Source organism: Strix aluco, chromosome 3 (assembly GCF_031877795.1).
Source record: "Strix aluco isolate bStrAlu1 chromosome 3, bStrAlu1.hap1, whole genome shotgun sequence".
Lineage (NCBI taxonomy): Eukaryota > Metazoa > Chordata > Aves > Strigiformes > Strigidae > Strix > Strix aluco.
This window is the reverse complement of record NC_133933.1, coordinates 132,590,145-132,608,769: the sequence shown is the minus strand read 5'-3', so window position 1 is coordinate 132,608,769 and position 18,625 is coordinate 132,590,145. Positions and strand designations below refer to the sequence as shown.

The following is an 18,625-nucleotide window of genomic DNA, read 5'->3' as shown; positions in this document are numbered from 1 at the left end:
CATGCTCCCCCCCACACCCCACACCAACCTGCTGCCTGCCCTTGGCAGGTGCCATGCCATGATCAAATGCAGATATTACTCTTTTCCCATGTTTTTGTTAATTTCTGAATGCGATAAAATACGACATCGCAAACTCTATTTCTCTTCTCCCCTGTTCAGATCGCTTTCCACGCTCCCACCTGCACAAATCCAGCTGGACTGAAGCTGCCATGACGTGGTCAATTGAAAATGGTTTCCACACCACTGACGTGCCTGACTTCGAGTCACACGTGAGGCACCACGACCCCTCCTGCCTGCCGACTGCAAGAGTTCACCTCATGCCCCAACCCATTTTTCCTCTCTCCTTCCTACTCTTCCTTTCCTGCCTCTGAAATACTTGTTCTAATGGAAAAGCTCATGCTTCGTTTCCTCTGCCTCAGCGATCTGAACACTCCTGTTGCCAGCACCTTCTCTTTTGAAGGTGGCCCTTCACCCAAGGCTCCCCACCACATATGGGAGTGGGAGTTTTAAGCTTCTTTCCACTTTTCGCTGCATCCAAGTCTTCAGTCATTCCCTTTTCTGGCTGCCAGACTCAAACTTCCTACTGAGTCTTTCATGAGAGAGACAACCTGCTCCTTCCTCCCTTCCCTCCTGCCAGCAGGCCAGTTCCCTACGGGAAATGCAGGAAGGGCAGGGGAGGGAAGGAGCTACAGGGATTGGACCAGGAACCCAATTCTCCTGCCTGGCTTTTCCTTTTTCTGACTCCTGATCACACATCTGTACGCAGCAAGTTTTTGCCTTCCCTTCTCTTTCTCCAGCTGACAGAGTCGCTGTATTTCTGGTCCCTCCCGGGTGTCCTGCCCCATGCTGTGGGACATGTCCCTCTGCCTCCCGACCCTTCTGACCCACCTCAGCATCGCTAGCTCTGCTCAGGCTCCTGTACCGCAGAGCATCCCCAAAAGAAATCTCATCACAAAACTAGCCTCGCCCGTCAAAGCTGTGTCCTCTTCTCCTTTCAACTATGCCAGCCTCCAAATTCTTCTCCTGTAAGTGGTCTAATGCTCTGCTAAAGCCTTAACAGTATTTTTGCCATCAGTATTCAAATCTTCAATCTTCAAGTCGCTATTCAAATCTCCTCTCTTTTCATTCCCGTTTCTTCTCTGATCAGGGCATGTTAAATTCTTCCAAATGGAAACTGGAACGATGTGATGTGACCTTTCTCCTCCTCTTCCCTCCTCTATCACACAGATACTTCTCATTTGCTCTCTTCCACAAATCTCTAATTTATGCAAAGACCTTCTTGTGCCATCTTGTGATTCACCTCAGACTTCTCGTAGCTATTCCTTCTTTATTATTATTTTCTTTGGTCTGTTCCCCTTGCACTCCAACATCAAAATATTACACAAGATTTAGGTTTTCAGTTTCCGTGGACAAAAAAAATGTGACCGTATTTTCTTCTCTCACTCCAAGTTCCTTTTATCTGGAAGCTTACTGAAGGCATGCTTGCTGTCTGATGTCCCTCTCCTTCAGTTCTGATCATAAGAAATCCCTCTGCCTCTCACATTGCCACAGAAGCTGTTCTGGTCAAAATCCCTTATTACTGTTTCCCACTCGAGTGTAGGTATCTTTACTCCACCACCAATCTTTGAGCTGCAAACTCCAAATCTGATCTTCCTCCTTGTCTTGAAATCTCCATATAATGCCCTGGCTCCATGTATTCATCTTTCATCTCATTTTTTTTAATCTTATATTTTATATTTTGACTTTATATTTTATATATTTTTTTATCTTCTATTTTATATTTTCACTGCTGATGCCAAAAACCAGTCTCTGCTCTGTCTGGACAATGCCTTTCCCATGGGGGCATATGATTAGGGCTTCCAAAATATGATAGTAATATAAATGATAGATTGCTAAAATGAAATAATGAAGAAGAGTTTTAGAGGAAAATTGTGGATCCATATTTTGGACATGTTGTTTCAAATTCCCCCAACTTTAAAGATACATGAGAATGTTAAGAGAGATGCAGGACTGAATGAGCAGAGACTGGCCTGGAACTGAGGAGCATATTGAGGTTGTCTGCTCACACGTGACAGAGTATTTCTGTAGGAAGAACAGTATAAATAATAAAATATAGATAGAACTATGTAGGGGAGAACAGAGCTTTTATTAAATTGTGTAGGAGAAATTCCCAAAGACATTTAAAAAACTAGCAGGTAAAGGAAAATGAAAACATGACAGCTGCGAAATACAAGAAATCGAAGAAGAGATTATAAAAGTAGAAAGCTAAAATATGATGAAGATGTAATAATCCAACATTTTCACACAAAAATGCTTCAGGGAAAACCCGGAAAAAAACCCCCACTGTTCAAAACTCTAAGACAGAATCACTGTTGGAGGAGCAATGCTTTGAAGAACTTTTATTATAGTGTTCTTTTACATGTGGTACTCACAGCTACACCTGTAAACAAGACTTTGCTTTGTGCTAGCGGACACAGGCCAGCAATATTGATGTGTACACCCGTAACTTCTCCATTCTACGCCTGCAGTGTAAAATACAGACAAGTGATGCTGTTAAAAGCCCACAAGAAGCCCGTCGCTCCCAGTACTGCATTCCTTATAAAGCTGTCTGTAGTTTTACCAAAAAGTCATGGCTGTATGTAACGTACACACCAAGCTCCAGGTTTCAACTCTGACTTTCAGATTTCTCTATGGAAACTCTTCAAATGAGCAGAAAGAGAGCTCTTCCAGAGATTAACAGCCTTTGCTAAAATCCACGGATGGAGCCCTGCTGAGGCGGCAGTCGGAGCAGGATTCTACACCCTCCTACTGACTAAAGGACAACCGGACTTCCTTGGCCTAAATGAGCAGTTGGGAATACACCCAAATACTCTTGGGTCCTGTGTTCCGCTGCCAAATCTCTAAACAAAAGCTGATCTCTGGGGCTGAACACGTTCTGCTTTACAAGCTGTGACCTCCGGACCACATGGACCTGACGGTCAACTTCCCTGGTTCTGATGAATGGAAGCGATCTGGCACGTGCTACACAGCAGCCTACATAGAACCAGCTTTTAAAATAATCTACATTCCACTGGAAAGTTCAGGGACCAGCAAAACAGAGCAAGACTAAAGCGCATTAGAGAATTTGTATCCAGAAAAGAAATGATGGGCTTAAACCTCACAGAATACCACCAGTGGGACACACGCCAAGGTGCCAAGTCAGATGATGGTTCTAACCAGGGCACTGAAAAACACGAGTGTATCACAAGACCTGGCCTAAGTGGTGCAAAGACTCCTGAGTAGCAGCTTCACATCTTCCTGTTCTCTGTCAAAAGGCTACATGGAACTATTGACCTGCGCTACCCAGGTCACCACAGACAGGACTGAAATATCTTTGCAGAGGCTTCGTTCTGTAACGTGCTTTCGGGAGTTTGTCATCACTTGCGTGTACAAGTGGCACTGTGCCTCGTAGAGGGGTGTTGGTCTTCCTCATCAGAACGATGTCTACAGCACTTGGCACTTCCTTGGCCTTTTTAAATAGTTTCCAACTGGTCTTTAAGGGCCAGAGTTCACAATCAGAAGCGTTTTCCTTAACGACAGCTTGCAACTTGGGCAGCGCAGGAAATTCCCTGTTGCTGGTACAGAAGATTTTAACGCTACATTTTTCCTATTAAGCCTTTTGTTTACCTACTGACAACCCAAGGACAACGCAGACCTCCATGGAAACGTCAAGATTCCCTAAAGCAAAAGCTGAAAAAATTTTGGTTCTTGAGTAATCATAAAAACACTGTCTCAAAATCACTATAAGGAAAGAAGGAAGAGCAGTTTCTCAATGGATGTCAGCAACACATTCGGAGCAGCAAAGGACAGGCTGACTCGAAAGCACGAGTTTCTGTCAATAAACTCCTTTACCACCATCAGGATAATAATGAAATAATTCTGAGTATGTCTGTAAACTTATATGACATGTCTTAATGGAAGCTAGAATTCACAGAAACCTGGGGCAGCACAGAAAGAAAGCAAAAGGTTTTTTGGAAAGGAAATTTCCCCCGTGTTTCAGAACAGGAAGGGAAATGGCAACACAACCCACGCAGACACTGAAAATACTGCTCAGCCCATCGGGATGTAAGGAGGGGAAGAAAGAGAAAGGGGTAGAGATCGGACACAGACCACAGAGAGCTGCCAGAGCCCCGCAACGACAGAGCATGACCTCGGCCAACCTCTGCTCACCCTCCCACAAGCAGAATAATTTGTCAGAGGGAAGTTTAATGATGCCCCATGTGCTTCAACATCCCTGTCAAAACACCAGCACATCTGGCATATCTTCCTAGGAAATCACCTTCCTCCTTTCAGGAAATGTGAAAAAGCCAAAAAAACCCGGCACGATCACTGCAGTCCTGTGGATTTTTTAGCTTTCTCTCTTTCTTTGTCCCCTTTTTTCAAAGGGAAGCTGAAAATGAATTCCACTGCGGGGCTCTATTTTTCCTTGTGAAAAGTAAAAGATTTCCCCCAGCTAAGGCTGCTTAGCAGCTGCTTAACAAAAGTTTTGTCATTTTAGGAAAGGCAGAAATTCTCAATCCCATTCAGAAATTATTGAAATTACTTTGATTTTCTGGGAAAGTTAAAGATTTATTTGTCACAGAAGGTGGCCAAAGCTTGAATTAGAATACCTGACTGAAGAATGAGCTGACACAGTTAAAAAATGTTATGGAACACTTTTTAATTGGGAAGTCCTAAATAGGAACTTCATTCTCCCTACCACATGTTTGCTTGTTTTTAAATTGTTGTATTTCAGGTCAGATACAATCCTTACCCTTGGGACTCCGAGCTAGCAAAGTATTTCTACAAACGTTAATATAAGCTTAAGATAACAGCAAGGGCAAAGTTAAAAGCCAGATATTCTTTTCTATATTTTCCCTTTTGTTACAAATGGGAGAGGTAAAAAAAAACCCCATAGCCTGAAGCCTTCTTCCACTTGCATTTACAAAGGGTCCCATTTCTACAAAAGCATAACTAAAGAGATTAGAACGCCTGCACAAAAACATGCTGTTACGACGCTGCGTATTAGCATCTAAATTGAGATGATTGCTCTCAAAAATAACATGCTGGCCTATTTGTTTACATCGAGACTAGCAATCCATGGAGTTTATCTGATGCCTTGAGAAACGAGGGATGTTATTTTTTTTTACCAATAAATGTTATTTCAACAAAAAAACAAGCTCAGTTCGGAGCTTAATTGCCTGTTGCTTATATCAGACTTGAAAAGACAAGCAAGGAAATTGCAGGATTTTGGGTTTTTTAAAGGTGTCAGCTGAGGTGCTCAAGTGCCTCTGAAGTAACTCAGCAGTGACTGCCAGAGTAATTAATGAGAATATTTACAAGCTGTGAAGAAGACAAACAATCCAGTTGGGAGGCAAGGTTAGGGAAGAAAAGCACTACACTCTGACAAGGTGTGATCTAGAGAAAACTAACTTGCAGGAAATTAACACCTGACTCCAGAGCAAGAGTGCTACTAAACAGATACTACGAGGAAAAGTGTTCAAGATAGTGGTAGCAAAGACACAAACTTAAAGGATGGATCTTTATAGGCTGAGCCCGTTTGTATCAGATAAACATTATTTACAGACTTGTGGTGGAAGAGGAGAACTTCACAGAATCTTTTAAGTTGGAAAAGACCTTGAAGATCATCTAGTCCAACCATTGAGATCACAGAATCCCAGAATCATTCAGGTTGGAAAAGACCCTTGGCATCACCGAGTCCAACCCTCAGCCCGACTCTACAAAGTTCTCCCCTACACCACATCCCCCAACAGCTCATCCAAACGGCCCTTAAACACACCCAGGGATGGGGACTCCACCCCCTCCCTGGGCAGCCTATTCCACTCTCTGACCACTCTTGCTGGGAAACATTTTCTCCTCATGTCCAGTCTGAACCTCCCCTGTTGCAGTTTAAAGCCGTTCCCTCTTGTTCTGTCACTAATTCCCTGGGAGAAGAGACCAGCACCAACCTCTCTACAATGTCCTTTCAGGGAGCTGTAGAGAGTGATGAGGTCTCCCCTCAGCCTTCTCCTCCTCACACTGAACAGTCCCAGCTCCTTCAGTCGCTTCTCAAGATCATCTAGTCCAGCTTCAGGGCACGATTTACTGGGATTGTCATTGCAGTCATACACAGAATCACCAAACCCCTGAGCAGTTGAGGGTGGAAGGGGCCTCTCCAAGGATGATCTCCAAGGATGGAGACTCTGCAACCTGATGCAGAGTTTGATCACCCTCACAATAAAAAAAATATTTCTTCTTATGTTTAAGCAGAGTTTCCTGTATTTCCATTTGTGCCCACTGCCTCTTGTCCTGCTGCTGGACACCACTGAGAAGAGCACAGTTGTTTCTTCTTTAGTGCTTCCCACCAGTCGTTCACACACAGCGAAAGGTCCCCCTGAGCCTCCCCTCGAGGCTGAGCAGCCCCACCTCTCCCAGCCTGTCCTCGCACCACCCGCGCTGCAGCCCCTCAATCATCTTTGTGGCCCTTTCCTGGACTCACTCCAGTAAGTCCACGTCTCCCTCGCACTGGAGAGCCCAGCATGGGGCACAGTATTCCAGAGCTGGTCTCACCAGTGCTGAACAGAGGGCAACAAGCATTTCCCTGGTCCTGTCAGCTCTGCCTCGTGCAGCCCAGGACACCGTTGGCCTTTTCTGCTCCAAGGTGGCACTGCTGGCTCACGTTCTGCTCCGTGTTCACCAGGACCCCCAGGTACTTTCCTACCCAATTGTTTCCCAGCCAGTCAGCCCCCCGTGTGCACTGGTGTGGGGGGTTATTCCTTCCCCAGCGCTGGACTTTGCACCTCCCAGTGCTGAACTTCCTGCAGCTCATCAGGGAAGAGGCAAAATTATTTTTAAGACCTCACATTCTCATGAATCTGCCCTGGGAGAATCCTCATATACGGGTCAGGATACCTGACTACAGCCTTGCAAAGCTATTCTGAAGAAACAGTTCAGCACCTCTAGTAAAACATCTGCCTTAAAAATTTAAAAAAATCTGTGTAACACTAGAGAGTGAAGTTTACCTTGAGCAGGGAGGTTATTCATCACAAGCTGCCCTTCTGTCCAGGTTTTGCCTCTGAACCTGAAGGATCTGCCTTTATGATTTCCACTGGTAAAAGTGGAAAGGTCTCATAATTCTCAAGTTTTAGTATCAGATCACAACATAACAGAGGTTCAGGAGCCAGAGAGACCTTCAGCAGCAACCCTAGTAAGGCAAGCTCCAGCGTCTGGGGGGGTCTCAGGGCTACTCTCCCCGTTGTGACTGTGGCTGATCTTAGTTTACGCTGGATGTGAGAACCTGTCACTAAGAAATTGCACAGTGCTGAAACACAGGTGCCAGCTGTAGCTTAAAATCTAAAAAACAAGTGTACCAAATTCATTAAGGGCCCAAATCAATGTCTGAAATTTAAACCCTATTAATAATTGTGGAACACCTTGTGAAACCACTCCAGTGTTTTGTCTGGGAACGTAATGACTCAGCTTTGGGCTCCAAGATGGCCACAGGGAGATGCCAATTCCGACCCTACCCAGCGCTGAAGTCCCCACCGCGCCAGTCCTGGATGAGAGCACAGCACTGAAGGACTGGTCAGGATTAGACGCAGAGGCAATGTCTCAAAGAAGTATGTGCTGGGGGCAGCAACCTGTTAGCAAGTAATGGGGGAAGACTAGAGAATCTTTGTGGCCAACGCTCTCCTCCAAATCAGAGGATTGGCTTTGGCTGGCTTGTAAGGCTGACAAAAATCTGACTGAAGGCATTATTAGTACAACATACCACCATACCCAGATAAAAGATGATCCTGTTTTAAATCAGCATTAATTTCTGTTTCTTTCATGGTTTTGCTTATGTTCTGGAAAAGCTTTCAATTGAGAGGAGAGGCATTCTGGTAACCTCCTCTACAATCATGCATTTCAACAAAATTTATGGTATTTTAACATATGCAGGTATTAAAACCTACACAACCCTTACGAAGTAACCTCCTATTAATTTAGTCACAGAATCCACAGCAGTAGCCATTGTCAGTGCAAGCTTCACACCTTCCATCTTCTGCTTTTAAAACACTGAAAATGATCATTTAACAGGAGATATTCAATCCAGATCCAGAGCAACAGTGAACCCTTGTATATGTCCTGTCCCAGACTTTAAACTAGAAAAGCTTCTGGCTCCCTTTTTCCTTAGCGGGCACATCTATAATCGGAGCTGTGTGTTCCTTCAACATTTCTTTTCCTACCACATGTCCCAGTAATCCCAAGCTCATTCCTTCTACTGTCTCTATCCTTTAAGTTTGCTATTTTTACCTTCCCACAGTCAGGCCCCCAGCACCGAGTCTCCCTTAACTTCTTTTGCTGTAGGGACATAATGCAGACTTGATCTCCCCCACCTGCTACGCCCACTGTGGCTTCCTACATACCCCTGTACATCAGCTGCAACGATTTCTCATCAGCTCTTTTAGCCAGACAGAGGAACTGTTGCCTGACTCTGGAGCAAAAATACTACTTGTGACAGAATAAAAGTTTCTCAGGAAGAAAAAATTGTATTAACCTTAGAGGGCAAAGACACTGGCATGAATTATCCATGGCAACATAATTCAGCAAGCAGCTTGGGAGGCAGCTGTCAAAGACACTGATAAGAATTAGAAACATAATTTTAATGCCACAAACATTAAAAATTATCCTATCAAGTTATCTGAATGCAAAGCCTATGTGTAACAAGGCTCCTGTGTGTAACGAGGGATTAAACCTGAGGGCTGGTTGGTAGAAGAGATGAATGGGGAGAATCCCTGGTTGCTTGGAAGAAAGTGTCAAAAAAAGGGGCACTTAGGCAAGTGCTCCCAGGGCAGATGGCTGGGCTGGAGCTGCCTGCTCTAGCGCGGCCATATCGCAGTGCAGGCAACAGAAGCTGCCAGAGAATACAGGAATGCAGGGACTAATCTACAAGGATGATATTAATCTGGGTATCTAGTAATGTCCTTCAGGTGCTTTCAAGCAGATGAAAGATCAGACTATGGATTATCTCCAGATCTTTCCACCAGTTCACTTCCGTCCAAACATTATGTTTAAACATTTCACCCTTGCCTGAGCTCTGTGCAATTCTACCCTGACTTGTTCATATAAACAATTTTACTGCCTGTTTCCTTACCGTATTTATTCCACCCTGTGTGCTTTTCTTGAAGTATGAGTTTATAAGGGGAAGAGGATAAAGGAAGAAGAAGAAAGCGAGAAGTTGCTGCTGCCCTTCTGTTCGGGCGGCCTGTCACATAAGGATGGAAAGACACTGCAGTACTGTAGCTCACCTAATATTCTAACTAGATCAACCTCCTTTTGGTAAGTTTTCCTGTAAGATTTGTCTCCATGAAATTGCTCCCCTCCACATTCTTTAAAAAAATCAGCTTTTTAATGAGACCCACGGTTATCAGGAAATGTCTATAAACATATAGAGCAATCAGGAAATTCACCTTCTCTTCTGTTGCAACAAAGAAGAGAAGGCCCAATTCCATTCTTGTTCACTGCTGAACAAATGCAGATTAAATTCACAACCAGATATGCTTTGCCAGAGGATCAAGAGAAGACAATGAAACAAATGCCAAAACCCAGCATATCAAAATCGCAGCAATACTGAACTGTGTCACAGGCATAAATGTCAGGAAACAGAGAATGGAATATAAATCATGAAAACTTAGCTAGAGACAGACTGCCGAGCTGTGCCTGTAAACAGCTGGGCAAAACCAAGAGTCTAGAGTTTATCGACCTGTGTCTTAGAAGGAAGAAGTCTAGAAATGACTATAAATGCATCAAGAGGAAGAGGAGGTAACAACTAGTAGGGCAGGGGTTTTGAAGGATGGGAACATGATTTTACTCTGTAGGGTAGGAAACAAAAGATGAAATTTAAGATATGGGTGAAGAAAAAAAAAGTTGTGGGTTTTTTTTCTAGAATTCACGTACAAAACATCATAAACATATACTGCGTGCAACTGTACAAGCAAACACACCACTTATTTGGCCGTTAAAAACAACAAATAGTTTTGAAACACTTGCACAACCTTCTGCAGGAAACCTTTTTGCTTCCCTGAACTCCACAAAGCCCTCTCAGCCAGATGATTCTTTCATCACTCTTTCTCACTGTTAATCTTCATTTTTCCATCCCTTATTGCTCCTTAAATACTTTCCATAGGCAGTAAACCCAGGAAATTTTAGCTAAGAAAAGGTCTGGAAGTGAGAGGAGCTCAGCAGTTGCCTCCTATAGCGAGCACTGAAGTGACTCATGTGCTCAAATGCGACTCCAGACAGACATTTGAATGGGTACCAAAATCTTTGGGAGTTAGCACTTGAAAGCGTATGTTAAAGCATAGTTCAGCAAGCAAAGTTTTTTTTAAAGGCTTCAGAATAAACATGAACATTTAGAGAATATAATTTTTCTGTGGCTTGCTTCTTCATCTCCCACTACTAGTGACGTTGGAACTCTAAAACTAATCTTGTTTTGCATTGTTGCTGAGGATTTCATAAAGAACCGGTCTTCATCCCAGAAGCATAGAACACTTTTCACTCCAACAAAAGTCTGGGCTTAAATACTCTGGGACTAAGAGCGTTACAGTGGGAACAATGAAGGCATTAAGTGCTTCCTTACGTAAGAAAGGACAGCATATTTACATATGTTGAACAGAAACCCTCCTCTGACCAGATGTTTTGAACAAGAAAATATTGCATTTACCATTTTCAACATGGGCAAGTCTGTGCATGAGAGGCAGCCACACAAGGCACTGAGGAGGTGGATCAGCCATCAATGTGTCTAAAAACATGTTTAGCATGATCTTTTTCTGCAAAGAAAAGAGAAATAGAACTTAATTATAAGAAAAATTTCAATTTTATACACCAAAAACTACCACAGCCTTAAAACCTCTCTCTGACTCAACTTCTGTCTACCAGGAATATTTCATATGCCATTAAAGAGATCAAAATCACAACTTCTTTGCTCAGGGAGTTTCAATCTATATTAGCAAACAGTAACACCACAAAGAAGGTATTAGTATAGACATGACACAGTCATACAAAAATAAATGATAAACAGATGAACAGAAAACTCCAGGAAATGGAGGACTAGTCAGTCAGGATTGGTTCCCGAGCTGCCGTTAAAGATTCTTGTTTTGAAGAGGAATAGAACAAATGTGAGTGGAGGTTATTGAACAGTGTAGAAAACAGTATTTCAAACATACACACAGCACTGAAAAAAGCAGACACACATAAGAGTTAATCACAGCTAATACTCATACATGAACCATATAGTAAATAATTTTTTTTTAAGGCAAAATAAGAAAAAAAGAGGCAAGGGGAGAACTAGGCTAAGCTTTTCAACAACTGTCAATAAAAATGAAATTAAATCGTTAGGAGAAGGAGGTCAGGGGTGTTAAAAGTAATATTTTTTAAGGTTTTAAATTCAAGTGAGCAAGAGAAAGTATCTGCTGCAAATACAAACAGATGGAGATAACTGGTAAGCAAACCAGCTAAGGATATAGTGGATACAGAGAAAGAGCTCGCTGCCTTTTGCATGCAATAAGCTAGGTGCTTCGGAACTTCTCCCAGGCAGAAGACCAGCTGGTCAGATGGCACGTCCTTCTCCCCCCAGCATGTGGAGGCATCCACAACAGGGAGGCTAAGCAGAGCTGGAGGAAAAGCCAGGCTGGTTTCCTGGGAGCTGAGAAACTCATTGGAGCTTTCACTTGCAACTATCATGTCAGAAATTAAGGTGGTTTTTGTCTGGGGTTTTTTTTTGTTTTGGGTGTGGGTTGTTTGGGGTTTTGTTTTGGTTTGTTTCTAATTAAAGAGAAGGTTTATATTTAAAGTATCAATATTTTCATGATTAGTGGCAAATACACACATCTAATACCTCTGCAGCTAACTACCCTGGAGAGATAATATGGAATTATAATTATCCATCCCAGTTACCATTTAGGAAAATTCTAAGAAATATTTAATCTTACTTCTTCCAATTTTTATAAGGTGTCCTTGTTCCAGTCTCTCTGCTTGGTAAGTGAAAAGCTTTTCCTGAATACTTAACTGCTCCTACAAGAGAGTCCAAGAATTTCCTTTGCCAGACACGCCATCAGACGCAGTACCTGGAGAAGAGTGAACGCCCGGATCTCGCCCGGCGATCTCAGCCCTCCCTCCTCCGCAGAGCCAAGTCAGCCTTCGGGCTATTAATAACTACACACAGTCAACCTGCCTTCCCCTCTCTATGGGTGAAGAAATCCAAAATCTTTTAACAAATGCGCATCCCGGTAAGGCCATGAAACACTAAATATGCTAAACCAGGCTCTGAGAGAAGGAGAACCACAGTTTTTACCTGTGAATTAACCGATTGTGGTACGTGATGTCTGGGACCAGAAAGGGCTGCTTGTACACCCAGGAACCACGCTGCTGATGATGTTAGGTAGCAGCATCATCCATACTTGATGTGCAGATTGTACATTTCAAATCTTAACATAATTACTAAGTTGCTTACTTGGATAGGGATTGTACGACTTTAGAAAAATGCCTCCAAGGTTCCCAATTTTGCCTTGGTGCTCATCTCTCATACTGCCTCACATACAGGAGCATGAAGGTTACTCAAATAATCAGCACTGCTCACAGAGAAGTTTTCCGGAGACAAGACAGGATCCATTAGAAATCACATCCATTCTTAAAAAGTGTCAAAAGAAGCACCCCAGGAACTACCAGTCAGGCTCACCTCCCTGCCTGGTAAGATCACAGAATCCCAGAATCATTCAGGTTGGAAAAGCCCCTTGGGATCATCGAGTCCAACCCTCAGCCCGACTCTACAAAGTTCTCCCCTACCCCACATCCCCCAACAGCTCATCCAAACGGCCCTTAAACACACCCAGGGATGGGGACTCCACCCCCTCCCTGGGCAGCCTATTCCACTCTCTGACCACTCTTGCTGGGAAACATTTTCTCCTCATGTCCAGTCTGAACCTCCCCTGTTGCAGTTTAAAGCCGTTCCCTCTTGTTCTGTCACTAATTCCCTGGGAGAAGAGACCAGCACCAACCTCTCTACAATGTCCTTTCAGGGAGCTGTAGAGAGTGATGAGGTCTCCCCTCAGCCTTCTCCTCCTCACACTAAATAGTCCCAGCTCCTTCAATCTCTCCTCACAGGATTTATTCTCCAGGCCCTTCCCCAGCTTCGTTGCCCTCCTCTGCACTCGCTCCAGCCCCTCGAGATCTCTCTTGGATTGAGGTGCCCAAAACTGGACACAACACTCCAGGTGTGGCCTCACCAGTGCAGAGTACAGGGGGACTATCACCTCCCTGCTTCTGCTGGCCACACTATTTCTAATACAAGCCAGGATGCCGTTGGCTTTCTTGGCCACCTGGGCACACTGCTGGCTCACGGAGCAGATCTTCCTGGAAAACATGTTAAAACACATGGAAGACAGGGAGGTGATTCGAGACAGCCAGCATGGCTTCATGAAGGGCAACTCATGTCCGACTAATCAAGGGCCTCTACGACGTGACTGCATCAGTGGGCAAGAGAAGCACTACGGGTGGCATGTGCCTGCACTTCTGTAAGGCCTCTGACACGGTCCAGCACAGCTTTCTGGCCACTGAACTGGAGAGAGACAAGTTTTTTGGGTGGACCGTTAGATGGATGAGGAACTGGCTGGATGGATGCGTCCAAAGAGTCAACGGCTCAACGTCCATGTGGAAACCAGTAATGAGTGGTGTCCCTCAAGTGTCTGTACTGGGACTGGTACTATTTAATTTCATCACCAATGACATGGACAGTGGGATCGAGGCACCCTCAGCAAGATCCCCAACACCACCAAGCTGTGTGGTGCGGCTGACACACTGGAGGGAAGGGATGTGCCATCCAGAGGGACATGGATGTGCTGGAGAGGCGGGATGTGCCAACCTCATGGAGTTCAACAAGGCCAAGGGCAAGGTGCTGCCCATGGGTCAGGGCAATCCCTGGTATCAACCCAGGCTGGGGGCTGAAGGGATGGGGAGCAGCCCCAAGGAGAAGGACTTGGGGGGATCAGTGGATGGAAAACTGCCTGTGAGCTGGCAATGGCAGCCCAGAAAGCCACCCGTGTGCTGGGCTGCACCCAGAGCAGTGTGGGCAGCAGGGCGAGGGGGGGATTCTCCCCCTCTGCTCCGCTCTGGTGAGACCCCCCTGCAGTGCTGGGTCCAGCTCTGGGGGCACCAACAGCAGAAGGACACGGACCTTCTCGAGCGGGGCCAGAGGAGGCCACAACAATTGTCAGAGGGCTGAAACACCTCTCTGATGGAGAAAGTTTAGGTTGTTCAGCCTGAAGAAAGCTCTCGGGAGATATTACTGGGGCCTTTCAGTATATGAAGGGGGTTATAAGAAAGATGGAGAAAGATTTTTTTACCAGGGCCTGTAGTGACAGGACAAGGGTAATGGGTTTAAACTGACAGAGGGGAGATTTAGGTTTGATATTAAGAAGAAATTGTCCCCTGTGAGGGGGGTGAGGCCCTGGCACAGGTTGCCCAGAGAAGCTGTGGCTGCCCCCTCCCTGGAAGGGTTCAAGGCCAGGTTGGACGGGGCTTTGGGCAACCTGGGCTAGTGGAAGGTGTCCCTGCCCGGGGCAAGGGGGTGGCACTGGGTGGGCTTTAAGGTCCCTCCCCCCCCAAACCGCTCTGTAATTCTGTGACTATGATTAGACAGCGATACGTGACACGCACAGTGGCAGAAGGAGAACCTAAACCTAGCAGGAAGACTTCTTTCTGCTATAGACAAGGTTGTTCCTCAAAGAAAAAAACTGCTTCCCTTCAGGCAGTGAGAACCTTTTTAGTTGTTGAAGCCTGTGCATGGAGTGATGCAACTTCCATGTAATTCATGAGAGGGCAGCAGGGACAGAGGCTTTGGGTTTTTTTCACCCATACAGGTAGGATATTTTGCAACCAATTGACCAAAAATAACCATGCAGCATTATTGTGAGAGATGACATGTAAAAATATGTCCGGAAAGAAACAGGCCTGTGAGAAACAAAGACTGAGAACAACAGCCTGAGCAAGAGATGAAGGATAGCGGGGGGAGTGGAGGCTTCCGAGCTGAGGAATGTCTCAAGCACTCGCAAGGAATGAAACTCCAGTGCCGGGGTGGGTGGTGGGGAGGTCGAAGCTGATGAGGCTGCCCCAGTGACACAGGAGGCAGCTGGAGGGGGGAGCCCTGTGGGGACAGGACGGTTCTGCTCTGGGGTACCTGGTCAAGTCTCAAGGGGCATCTGTCCGGTGAACGACCTTTGCTTCGTGATCCACGGAAGGTGTATTAAAGTGAACACCCTGGATATGCTAACGAAGACTAACAAGATCATGCTAATTACATCATCCCATGAAACACCTGACCCCTCCCCATCCACGGGATACGTAGGTGTGTGGGTCGACCTAGGGGACGGACCCAAGGAGAGGGGGTATAAATTGAGGGGGGGCAAGGAGAGGGGGGGTCAGAGAGTGAAGTGAAGAAGGCAGATGCCTCCTGGAACCCTCACTGGCGGGATGGAGGAGCCCAGAGCAGTGATCTCTATTCCTCTGCTCCCTCCATCTCCCTCCTTTCCTTTTTCCCCTTCTCCTTCACTGCCGTTAAGCAACACAAGGCACACTGTATTGCTTGCCACAACTCGTTATATACTCAGCCAGTTATCATGTATCCAATTAGTACATTGTGGGAAGTAATAAATGTCTGGACTTTGAGGCTTGTCTCACCGCTGTCCACTCCGTTGGGGATTTACAAATCTGAGTCACTTGTCTCCCTCCTCTGAGCGGGACGTGACAATTATCCCTGCTACATCTTGTCTGTCTGGGCACAGGAATTCTCAGTAACAGCTGAGCTGACAGGAAAGCAAACAGCAGTCTCCTCCAAGAAACTATGAACGTGTCAGAGAAGGAGCCTAGATAAAGCCCTTTCTTGTAGCTGGTCTAACATTTTGTACTGGGTTCAGAACCCAACCACGGAGCAACCACAAAAACATCACTCAGTCACCATGTGTGATGCAAAAACAATCAAATAATCTGGCAGCAGGTTCCAAACTCCAGGAACATAAATTGAAAATTAGTAAATGTGAAGGCACAGCCAGTCGGGAGGATCAAGTGCTCCCCAGGAGAACAAATGCATTTCTATATAGATATTCTCTGTAATCACCTGCTTACCCCCTATCCCATTTTAATTGTTTCTATCAATTGCTGTTAGCATATGTACTTGTCTTTAGCTCTGTAGTCTCAGATCTTCTTGCAGGTGGGTGCAGTGGCTATTCTCTTTAGAACACCACCACAGGCTTGCTTCAACAGCAAAACCTCAGCCAGTTTTATTGTTACACTGCCAACATGCTTGTTTCAACAAGATGTTAATGCATATATTTCTCCACAAAATACTGGCAGAAAACCACATCCCCTGAGCCAACACAAAGATATATGATTTTTAACTCTACAGAGATCAAAACAAGTTACACCGATCTAAGCAGCTGTGTTGGACCCCGCCTGTATCTAACTGCCCTGCACCTTGTGCTTAAACTGCAACTCCACCAGAGTACGCTTACACCATCTTTTAGACACGAGACCATCCTGTCCTTAATAAATCCATCCTTATTACTGGTTTTAACAAGACTGTACACCCTGACCATCCTTCTGCCACTGTTAAGCTTGTGCAGCCAGGTCAGCTCTCAGCCATGCCCTCCAGCAAGCCTAAGGCAGCCAGTGCTTTAGCAAAGCTTTCTGTAAGGCACGCACAAGTCAACGCCTAGCTAGGCCTGCTTGGATAGTTTGTGCTGCTGGGTTTCAACAGAATAATGTGCAGTTCGAAGGTACAGAAGCCAAGCTCCTGGCTGCCAAGTCTCCGAAGTGAACTTCTCAGCTCAGTAGAAACACTGCAATGAAACTGCTCTGTAAATGAGATATGAAGCGGACACACCTCCGCAGCGACAGGACAGGCTGTGCCATCAACACAGGAAGAGTCTGACTAAGGCAGGGAATGTCATGGTGACACAACATCTCTGACAAATGTTCGCTGTAGCCAAGAGAACAAAAGTCCTAAGAAAAGTATAACATGATATCTTACATCTGTGGAAGCCCCCACTTGACCTAGAATAGTAAATTATTACTGGAAGCTCTTTATACATCTGGAAGCCATCACAAAAAATGCAGCTCTTGTCACAAGCATCCCAATAAACTCCATTTTGCGTGGGCAACAAGTTTGAATTATTCCATCTGTGATCCAAGAAATGAAACGGAGTTATGGAGCGTCTACAATCACTGAGGCTTTGCCCATCTGCCCTTTCATCACTCGGACAGCAGTAAGTTATTAGCCTTTGGCAACTGAAAGAAGTGGCTCCCAGAACCAGGACCTCCGTGGGCAGCCAGGAACCACAGCTGGCCAGGAAGGATTTATCTCTTGGTAGCTTAAGTAACACTAGGGAATGTTCCTGGCACTGAAACTCAATCATGAATGCTTTTATGTTATATTAAACCCGGGCCTGGTCTAACCACTCACTCTCCCCAATGATTCCACCATCCAGATCGAGTGTTAGTATCAGCTAGGATCATTTTTAATATACAGTTTCCATGTAACCACCCTGCTTGAGGGAATAAGAGAGTTTAATAGCATGGACGTGGTTAGACCATTCCAGTTGGCCTTCGGACCATAGAACAGCTCAAGGCACTGTTTACTTAACTAGTACAGATGTAACTTATACGTCCGTCATGTAAATGCCAAAGTCTGAAACCCCACAGCTTTACCAGTGCCATCTGGAGAGAATTTCAGCAAAATGAGGGCTGTAAAAGGAGACTATCACAGAAGTACCTCTGGGAAGCATATTTTCAGATCTGGGAGGCATAAGAAAATGGAATTAGATCTAAAGACAGATTATCCATCTACTTCCCAGGACCTGTTTGTTTCAATGTTATAAAGTAAATGAAAGAACTGTCTTAGGGTATGGTGTATATCTGAAGTAATTAAAAAGACCATTACCGCTCTCTACAAACCTGGCCTTACTCTAGGGATTTTGTTTTGCTGAATAAAATTAGAGCAAGGGAATTTCTAAAAGTGAATCAATATGAAAAATTAGCTTTATTTTTCATGGGAGACAAAGTCAAAAAGTGCTAAGACATGCTGCAAGCAAGCCACGTGCAAATCAGAATCGTAGAATTGTTTAGGTTGGAAAAGACCTTTAAGATCATCAAATCCAACCATTAACCCAACACTGCAAGGCTACCACTAAACCCTGTCCCTGAGTGCTATGTCTACACATCTGTTAAATACCTCCAGGGACGGGGACTCCCCCCCTGCCCTGGGCAGCCCATTCCAACGCCCAACAACCCCTTCTGCAAAGAAATCCTTCCTAAGAGCCAGTCTGACCCTGCCCTGGCGCAGCTTGAGGCATTTCCTCTTGTCCTGGCGCTGGTTCCTTGGCTCAAGAGACTCATCCCCCCTCTCTGCACCCTCCTTTCAGGCAGTTGGAGAGGGCCAGGAGGTCTCCCCTCAGCCTCCTCTTCTCCAGACTAAACCCCCCCAGTTCCCTCAGCCGCTCCCCATCAGACCTGTGCTCCAGACCCTGCACCAGCCCCGTTGCCCTTCTCTGGACACGCTCGAGTCATTCAATGGCCT

The 18,625-nt window shown here is 45.2% G+C and overlaps 1 protein-coding gene across 14 annotated transcripts in view; it reads right to left on the bottom strand.

The window, feature by feature from the left end:
* Window positions 1-18,625, bottom strand: part of DTNB (dystrobrevin beta) — a 218,174-nt gene that overhangs the window by 158,149 nt on the left and 41,400 nt on the right. For all 14 annotated transcript variants that reach the window (XR_012622718.1, XR_012622719.1, XM_074820417.1 and 11 more), the window contains one exon: window positions 10,724-10,829. Coding sequence is in view for 12 of the 14 variants with exons in the window: in XM_074820417.1 (XP_074676518.1) it covers window positions 10,724-10,829 (106 nt within the window). In the remaining 2 variants the exon portion in view is untranslated. The remainder of the gene's footprint in view (window positions 1-10,723; window positions 10,830-18,625) is intronic.